This window comes from Lissotriton helveticus, chromosome 11, assembly GCF_964261635.1.
Source record: "Lissotriton helveticus chromosome 11, aLisHel1.1, whole genome shotgun sequence".
Classification (NCBI taxonomy): Eukaryota; Metazoa; Chordata; class Amphibia; order Caudata; family Salamandridae; genus Lissotriton; species Lissotriton helveticus.
The window spans coordinates 474,460,939-474,470,868 of record NC_136072.1 but is presented as its reverse complement, the minus strand read 5'-3'; the positions used below and the strand labels follow the sequence as shown (position 1 = coordinate 474,470,868).

The 9,930-nt window shown below is 44.5% G+C and overlaps 1 protein-coding gene across 1 annotated transcript; it reads left to right on the top strand.

Annotated features, from left to right (window-relative positions):
• Positions 1–6,695: 6,695 nt before the first annotated feature.
• APOBEC4 (apolipoprotein B mRNA editing enzyme catalytic polypeptide like 4) lies at positions 6,696–8,712 on the top strand. Its single transcript, XM_078668101.1, has one exon. It carries the CDS (start codon positions 6,731–6,733, stop codon positions 7,736–7,738), a length of 1,008 nt encoding a protein of 335 aa, XP_078524227.1. The 5' UTR covers positions 6,696–6,730; the 3' UTR covers positions 7,739–8,712.
• The last annotated feature ends 1,218 nt before the right edge of the window (positions 8,713–9,930 follow it).

The following is a 9,930-nucleotide window of genomic DNA, read 5'->3' as shown; positions in this document are numbered from 1 at the left end:
GGTCAGTGTGGCAATGGGCATCAGTGTGGTCCATCTTTAGCGGTTCAGCACCCTAAAATAACCAAAACACGTCTCTTGTATTGAATAAGAGTTCAGCAGGATTCTTATAAATGATTATTACACACAGTGCACATTCTCTACAGTACAAAATATCCTTCAGACATATTTCGTTTACAATTCTTTATTCATTTTCTTCTTTTTGATAATCAACTTAAAACTGTAGCCAACGTGTTTTGTCCTCGTGGACTTCTTCAGGGCTACAAAAATACATATAAATGCAACATTTATTTACAAAATGTACAAAGAATAATCCAAGCAGCACAATTTCACATTAAGCTCATAATTTATACATTCTATGGAACAATCTCCAGTAAAATCTTAATTTACATACTATCCTCAATTTAATCTAATAATGTTAAGAGCAAGTATTTATTACAAATACTCAATTTGCATATTAGCAATCGTGCTGAACCCTATTATCATCCAATTATTAGATATTCTCGAAGTCATATTATCTGAAATATATATTTTTTATACATCCTAATTACTTTTCAACTATGTACTTATGATATTGTTTAACACGTGATAATAATCAGTTTATTTTCTCGCTCTCAAGTTTTATAGTACATAATGATTATTTCATACCCATGTGTTTCTACATGGTAAACTAAACAAGCATTTAATAAATTTCCAATGACATATCCTATTGTCTATGAGGATGGAGCTAAGCACACCCATTATAGTCAAATAATTCACATACCTCTATTTGAATTCCCTCTCAAATTAACATGTTGCACTCCCACATCCGTAATTTGTCCATGTTTTATTTTGCAGGATCAACCGATAGAGTCATTCAAAGGATTAAGAACATCAAAATAATATTACTAGGCGAGTCTTATTTTATAATTGTATAATTTTGTAATTTTAAGGTTCAAAATTCAGGAAGAATGCACAAGATAGACAAATCATGGTTCATACCTCTAGTTTGAGACGTGAGACTCAATGATCCCTTTATGGAGCATGAGTGTTTTCTATTTAACTCTGAAATCAATGATTGTATATCACTTGGCGATAGATAATTGAGCTGGCTCATTGAAATAGAATTTACATACTTTTTAACAAACACATTTCAAATCCAAGAAATATCTGGTATTGGCAGGTTTCAGTACCAGCTTTTTTTGGACCCATGCTAAGCTGTTGTTTATAAAGAACTCACAAAATAAACAACAAACTAAAACTGCATTCATCACTTGCAAAGGTTTTGGGCATGGAAAGAGACAATCTACTTCCAGAGCGTGGGCACGTTACTCGCATATGTTCATGAAAATGGCACAAGATTGCTTTCTGCTTTCGCGTTCTTTCTGGAAGCACGCAACATTTTAACTGTTAATGATCATGTCAGAAGCAAAGAGCACCACGTTGAGATAAAGGTGCACTCTGTGCAGAACAATATGGGCTGCATCCGCTACTTCTTCCCTCACATGTGCCAAGCACTCTGCAGACCCCTCCTCTAGACCGCCCTCTTCCAAACAAAAGCGTACTAGCACGGGTTGGGGAGGGGCTTGTGTGTTTGTTAACACCTAATCAACCCTGCCTCTCTTCTCTCTGGCGCTATGTGGACCCCGCCCTGGGCCACAGGACGTAACACCCAAAATTAAGCAAAAATACTGGCATTGCAAAAAGCTGCACCCACCACCCTGAGGACCCCCCGCTGCCTTGTGCCTCCAAGGTGAGTAAACTCTCACCAGTCTGGTACATACACAGCTGCATCCCTTTTTCCAGCTGGGTAAAACACACGAGGTTCAGGTTCCTTAGTGCCTGAAACCAGGGCTTAATTTGAGCCAGTGCTTTCCAGTGCTCAGCACCAGCACTTAATTCTCAACACCAGCGCTTGTGACAGCTGCCACAAGGTGGCGGTGTCTGGCTAATTTGGAGATGACCACAACAACAGATAATTTTTCATTCAATATACATAAAAAATTACTATTACCTGTCGCCCAAGCCATTCTTATAGGGTTGGGGGCATGAAATAGAACGAATTATAACACTTGTAGGACTGTGATGGTTAGTAGTTGTGTTGCTACTATCGTTGGCAGCAGGGCCGGGACAATGTGTGGTGCACGTTGCAGTGGCCTCCTGATGAGAACCCTGGCACTTCTTTTTTTTTGGAAATTAAGCACTGCCTGAAACTAAGCATCACAGGAGCTTCTATTAAATCAACTCCCTGGAATTTTCTATTGTTTGCTGTTCGTGGGGCAGCCCCCACTTCGTCCCATAATACCAGCCGTCCCTGGTATAGCCTCCTTTTTCACTTTTGGGTGACGAATGTTCTACTCGAGGGGCATAGAAGGTAGGTGTAAAAGACCTGTTGATTAGGACTCAAAGCGAGAGCTGTGCAGGTCTGAACAGAGACTGATATTTACTTCACAGTTCTCTCTCAAAAGAGATGCCCTTCAGCACCCACTCTGAGTGGATATATTCCTTAAACATGTGATACAGTGGCCAGAGCTGCTGACTTGAGAGCTGTGGATCCTGGTTCGAGTCTCAGACGGTGGCGTGCAACATCCTGTGATTCTTTGCAAATGAAGTAATCTCTGCGGGTGATAAATTCTTATACAAATATGCTGCAAGAGTAAAAGGCAAAACTTTATGAAAATATAGTTCAACCAAAGCGGATGTTAACTGTATTTCGGCAGCAGGAAACTGATAAGAGAAGCAGACAAGGAACAAGCATTAGTAAATGCAGGAAAATATGCTACAGCCAATAGAAATGGAGGAAAGTTAAGTGGCACGCAGAGGAACCAACGAGAATCCAGGAAAGAGAGGAGGCAGGTTTTAAATCCCTTTTAAGTTTATATTAAAAACAATAGATTTCTCAAGCACAGTCCAAGCGCCGTGCAGGCAAAAACTAACAAGCATTTACAATGCAATCAGTCTCGCATTTGGGGCTTTATATGTACTTACATATGCAGCACATTATTGTGGGTACAGCAACATTTACTGTTCTAATGTGCCAGAAGCAGGGAAAGCGTGCAGTACCACAGGCTCCCGATCCTGTGATTCTGGGTAGATTACTTAATCTCCCTGTGCCTATAAAAACAAAATAAAGTTGACCTTGTGTAATACAACTGGTGCGCATAAATAGCGCTCCAAAAACCTTGGGGCAAGTTTGCGCTATATTTTAAAAACTGCAAAAAATGATACGTCATCTGACCTCCCGGTCTGAGAACTGCTCTTCTCACCAGCAGCTCCGCTGTTTGCGTGCACCTCGTTCACCTAATCCGAGTAGGTGTTCGAGGCTGCCCTGGTCCCATTCTGTGCCCACTCCGCTCTGCCTCCTGCTTTGCCTGACCCTGATTCTGGTGCGTTATTATGTGATCTAATCTCTGGGGTGTTATTGTTTAATTGACTTTGTGCATGTTATTGTATTAATTTCTTGATTCCTTGCCTGTTATTGTTTTTTGCTGGTGTGATCTCCTTGGTTGTTGGCCCATGTTTACTCCACCCTGCCGCTGCTTCCCCTGCGGCCCCTCCCCCATACCGATTCCCGCCTCCCAGCTGCACGTCCCTTCCCCCTTCCCTACTTAATGGCGGCCGCTGCGGGTGAGTGCGTGTAAGGAAACTTGTGGAAACAAATCCGCGCTCTCTACCTATTCAGAAAATCCTACTTCCTCGGAGGCCGACATGGAAACAAAACCGACTAACGGAGGGAGTTGCATTCACACATCCATGTGGCTTTTTGATGTTTAGAACTGAGGCAATGTTTTGAAACTTACTCAGCTGATTCCAACCCTGTTTGAAATCACAATTAAGAACATAGTTTCGATCAAGTTCCTTGATCTTAGCCCAGAGTACTTAAATGAAACCACCAAAGTTACCTGGAACTCTACTCACCTGGTTCACAAAGTATAAAATGAGGCGGATATTTTCAAGATATGGGGCATATTGTTAACTGTCCACAAAGATATTGGTTACCTACACCCACTCCCAGCACCTAGGGTAGATAACGAGTCACTCGGTCAGACAATGAGAGTCTATTCCGTCTTGAGGAAAGTTCCCAGTACGTTCCCAAGTAATAACACAAATAGAATGGCCGGAGAGGGAGGTGTTATTCTCTGTAACTTGAACATTCATATAGAAGACTGGGATTGGTTATCAGCCACCCTGAACTCAACAAGCACACCTCCATGAACTGAAAGTGGTCGACAACACAAAGGACCTATAGCGATAGAAAGTTTCGGGTGTGTTCTTGGAACATAAATGGTCTAGCCGGCAAAACGAGAGATCTTGAGTTCTTAAAGTATCTGCAAACTTTCCAAGTGGTGCTGTTGCAGGATACATGTGCAAACAGAACAGATGATGGACTGAATGCTGAACAAATCAAACATTTATCCCCAGTCACAGATCTGGGTTAAATTCATTGTTTTGTGACTTGCCATCCCATTCCAGTTTGGACCCAGCCCTATGCAAACAGTCTTGACCCTGCTCCCCCATGGGAATAGTCCAGCCCGAACTGCAAAGCCTGGTCCTCCCTGGACTGGAGACAAGCATCCTGGGACAGGTTTTGGGGTATCACCCCATATCAGCCAGGTAGCTTGAATCCAGTGGCATAGCAAGCACAGGACCAATGTCTAGGCATACGTATCACCCCCTCATCAGCTAGGCTAGCTTGGATCAGTGGTATAGCAGGCACAGGACTGAGCAGCACAGAGTTTGAGCAGAACTTCATACAGTAAAACAGAGAAAACAACTCACAAAAACATTCCACACAGGCTAGATAAATATAACTTAATTTCATAAATAAAACAAGCCCAAAACGGCAAACATACAATAAGTAGATCTTGAGATAGTGAATTTAAAAGTTTTGAGGTAAAAGTAGCGGCTAGCAACAAAACGCCCTATTTGGAAGACCTAGTCACGCCGTACTGGGACAATGTAGAAAGTTCAGGCCGACCACGAGGCCCACTGAACAAAAGTACCTTAATCCTGGGTGCGTTGAGGCTGTGTGCTACATTCGAGGTGATGCATCAGTGCTGATCCACCCAGTGGCGACGATGGACTCGGCCTGATCTGCGCAGCAGCGGTGATGCATCAGCTTTAATGAACGGTAAGCTGCAATGAGGAAGCTCCGGCATTGTCTGTCGAAGGAGATGCGAGGACCTTGCGTTGCACAGAACATCGTGCAGTGATGGTTCCAAAGGAGATGCATCAGGTCTGATCCATGCAGCGGCAGCGATGCACCAGGGCCGATCCACACAGCAGAGGCGATGATTGAGTGCTGATCCATGCAGCAGAGACAATGCATTGGTTCTGATCTGCACAGCAAAGGTGATGCGTCGGTTCTGTTTCACGCAGCAGCGGCAATGCGACGGTTCAACACCTTAGGCCCACTTCCAAGAGTCCAGGACTGGGGTGGCACAACTTGGCAGGGAAGACTCACAGATGGCAGAGCCCAGGTCCAGAAGGAGGATGGTTGGAAGTCCTGAATGCCCTGAGACTTCAGATCAAAAGGCTAGCCAGCTCGCCCTTGTGTGGGTCCCAGAGGGCCCAACCCTTGGGCCAAAAGTGAAAAAAAGTGGTGTGCTTTTCCCCCCTCAATTCTGTGTTTCTCCTGTGAGATCACAAGAAGAAAAAATGGTATCTGTGTATTTAAAAAAAACCAAACAATATATGACCCCTGGGGTGGCCCTGAGCCCGAGTGTCAAACCATAATTTTTTTTTTTATGAAGGTAGGGTGTGTTTGTGGGGCCCCCCTCTCCGAGCTGATTTTGGCCCGGGTCCCTACCTCCCAGGACCCAGTGCATTTTATGAAGGGGCGGGCCAAGAATGGCCCCTGAGACCTCATACCCAGTGGCCATGCACATTTGTAAAAGGGGAAGGAGACTCAAGGCCCCACTCCCCATGCCTCAATGAGGCCCTCGCAGGCCCAATCCCTGGGGCTATTTTATTATATGTGGAGGGGCCATGCGACCCTGCCCCCTCAGCCTGCAGGGTTCCCCGCGGACCCCGTCCCCCAGGGCCATTACCAAATTAGGCGAGGAGGTATGTATCCTCCTGCCCAGGGCCAAAGGTCACCCCATGGACCCTATCCCCCAGGGCCAGATCTAAACAGAGTACCGGGAACCCATACTCCGGGACAATGCTGTTTTCTGGCTGAGAGAGTGCAGGCATACTTTGGTACTTTTATCTTGTCCATTGATTAAGGAATTCAAATTAGGTTTTTCGAAACAGCTTATGAGTTATTTCTTTAAATTTCAACCAGGTGATGAAAACACAGACAGATATTTTTGGGAAGACTGTATTTGCCAGTTAGATCAGGACCAGGAAATTATCAGTACAGAATTGGGAAACATTTAGTAGTTTGGGACCTAGTTTGCATGCAAAGATTATATGTAGTTGAGTCTTCTTGCTTTGTGTCTGGGGCTGGTCTCATGCTGGGGTGAATAGGATGTCCATCTTAGAGAACAGCTCCTGGGACTCTATGTCATTATGGCTGTCAGTCCAAAGGCTAAATTCTGTCTAAATTAAGTTCTTGGACCATAAGGGTATGACAGCAACTGTGTGTCATACCTGATGTTTTTGTATGTTACCACTCACAAAGTAATGACGATATCTACTGTGTATCTCACAATGAGGTCTCCCTTTTGGAAAATGATATTTACTTAACATAATTTTTGCTTCTTTTTTCCAGAACTTACAAGGAGTTGTAAGAATGAAACCATGAAACCTAATGGTGGATCACAATGAGATTTTACACCCTATTTACATGGATACTATTGGTCAACAATTTCTCTTCCCACAAGAAAGTGAAGTACATCCTTACCACTTGCAATCTACGTTCGCACAGTGTGCTCAATGCCCCTCACACATCTGCACAGCAGAAGATGCACGGATACCGTACGTGGACTTCTACAGAGCATTCTGCTTTCCCTATGGTCCAGCAGTGCTCCCTCGAAAGCACATCACATTTTTTGAAGTGAAGACTGTTTTTGGCTCCTTAATTCAAAAGGGATATGCTTCGAATTGTACTTTATCTGATCTTCACCCAGAATCTGTACTCTTTGATGTCGACGGCTACCTGGATTTGGTGATTCCCTACTATGACAATATTGGCTACATCACCCTTTACGCCAACTATACTCCTTGTAATGAGTTCGGCCATTACTGCATAAGTAAAATGTATGATTTTGTGAACAGGCATCCAAACCTGAGGCTGGATATCTACTTCTCCCAGCTTTATCACACTGAGGACGACTTCGCTACAGCGGTATGGAACCGCGAGGCTTTGAGGAGCCTTGCCAGTTTGTGGCCCCAGGTGACTATAAATCCCCTGAGTGGTAGAGTGTGGCATGTCCTTCTAAGGAGGTTTGTAACAGGCCTTCCGGAGTCAACACTGTCTCAGCCAGTCTTGCCTGCGAGAGCATCGACCGACAGATACAACGCCCAGCAGATACACTCAATCACAGGCGTCCCGCCATATTTCGATGAAGCGTCGGCTCTGGTGAATCCTCAGATCAGGGGCCCAAAACACCAACTGGATCATGAAAGACTTTTCCAAAACGCCCAACATATTGTGAGGAGAGGAATGCCGCTAATGCAGGTGCCCCAGCCAGTGTTGCCTTCCTTTGCCACAGCAATGCCTCTTGGCAGGCAACAGAATACCTACCTCAGCTCAGAACCCAAGTATGTTGTAAGGCATGTCAAGATGCCTCAGGCCATGAAAGAAAAGACGCATTGACTCTGATGATATTTACAGCTGTAAAAGTAGGCGCCAATTGTAAATGAAATAAATTAATATTTGCATGTACAAGGGGGTTCATACACAGACCACGACTGCGATACTTCAGTCAACCTAGGCCCTGACAACTAGAACCTTTAGAGCCGCATTGCTTGATTGAAGGAGAAAATAAGGTGCCTTCCTGCAAATAATGAATTGGCGCCTTTACCAATTCTATATTGTAACCCAAAAGGGCAACATTATGACAAGGAAAAAGTGGCCTATAGCATCCACCGGAAGGTATTAATAAAAGGGTTCGTCCAACCAGTCCACCAATAACACTCACATCTTCAGAAAAGACTTCCGTCAATTTTCAGAGATATACTCCCACTATTCCATTCCAGTGACTTCAAACAACAATGCCACAGACCTGATCTACCTGAAACGTGGTCTCGTCAGTCAAAGAGAGCTATCTCCAGAGGAAATTCAGTGATATATATATGGACACATTCCTTTCCTCGTTTGGGCCTCATCATTACGATGAAAATATCTCCTTGTGAGAGAAATAAATGCGGTCATCACGAAACGTGCTATTTCTGAGCATTTTGCAAAATGTTTTTTCCCTTCAGACTTGCTTCAATCCATCATGCCCCTATCAGTATTTATTTATTATGGTTATTGCAAGAGTGGCCTCTGACTATATAGGAGGGCGAAACCTGGACATTTTTGTGGCACTATAAATGATTTTCAAGAAAATACGTGTATTGGGTATGGACGGCGAGATGGTAAAACTGCTGTCACCATGTGCTTTATCCTCTTCCTTTTTCTGCTGCTGTCACCATGTGTTAATCCCTCTCCTCCCTCCTGCTGCTGTCCCTGTATGGAATTGCTGTGTCTCCTGATTCTCTCCATCACTATGCTCCTTTCCCCCTGCATCCCTCTGTCCTGTACACAGTTCCTCTTGTGCCTCTCCTCTCCTCTCTTCTCTTCTCTTCTCTTCTCTTCTCTTCTCTTCTCTTCCCTTCTCTTCTCTTCTCTTCTCTTCTCTTCTCTTCTCTTCTCTTCTCTTCTCTTCTCTTCTCTTCTCTTCTCTTCTCTTCTCTTCTCTTCTCTTCTCTCCTCTTCTCTCCTCTCCTCTCCTCTTCTCTCCTCTCCTCCTCTCTTCTCTTCTCTTCTCTTCTCCTCCCCTTCCTCTCCTCTCCTCTCCTCTCCTCTCCTCTCCTCTCCTCTCCCCTCCCCTCCCCTCTCCTCCTCTCCTCCTCTCCTCCTCTCCTCTCCCCTCCCCTCCCCTCCTCTCCCTCCCTTCTTCCCTCCCCTCCCCTCTCCCCTCCCCTCCCCATACACCCATCTCTCTATTCACATCAGCTGCTGCACGGTGTTCTCATCTGTTCTCTCACTATGCAGTTATCCCGCTACTCCCTCATTTTGCTTTGGTACATGTGTCCATCCCGCTACTTCTTTCTGCTGCTCTCTGTCAGCATTAACACCGGCTCATCCTTCAACTCTTTTCTCTTACTCTGTGTTACTTTGTGTCCTCTTAAGGTTAACAGATTACCCATGCTACCAGGAAACTTAATTTCCAGTTCCGGATTTTATCTAGCAGATCAATGTATTCCACACCCTGTAGTCTTACTTCACTTTCACCTGTTTCACTCCCTGTTACTTTGTGTCTTCCTTTTGTGCAATTACCATGTGCCTATTCTCATACTCCTTTATTCATTTTGTTCTCCCATGCTTCTCAACTCTGCTACTCTAGGTCCCAGGCTCCAACTGTGGTGACCTAGGAAGGGACACCTTTACAGCCATGAAGTCAGTCCCCTCCCCTTAGGCTTCTTATCAGCCTGCCCTACCCAATTTCTTTTTGGTCTTCCGCAAAACAAACGCCCATAGTTCCTAGAAGTGATCATGTTCCATGGAAACCATTGTTCTCTCACTCCCTATTGCCCTGTTTCACTTTAAATTGCTTGGGTCTTTAATTACAAGATATTCTCCTCTGACACTCCCCTTTTCTACCAGAAGCATTTTTCTCCTTTCTTTCTTATTGACTTCAAAATCCCCAGACCCTTGACTACCACTTTCTTTCCCACTATTTTCCTCCACCTTGACTTCTTTGAAGCGTTAGCACCCCCTGCTCTGACTGTATTCGTTTTGAGATAATAAACAAGCTTGTACATACCTTTAACTGCCTCCCGGTCGAGCTGCATTTGAATTAC

What these genes read in the sequence shown, in the direction of transcription:
- APOBEC4 (XM_078668101.1), top strand. Translation starts at nt 6,731, where the DNA reads ATGGTGGATCACAATGAGATTTTACACCCTATTTACATGGATACTATT.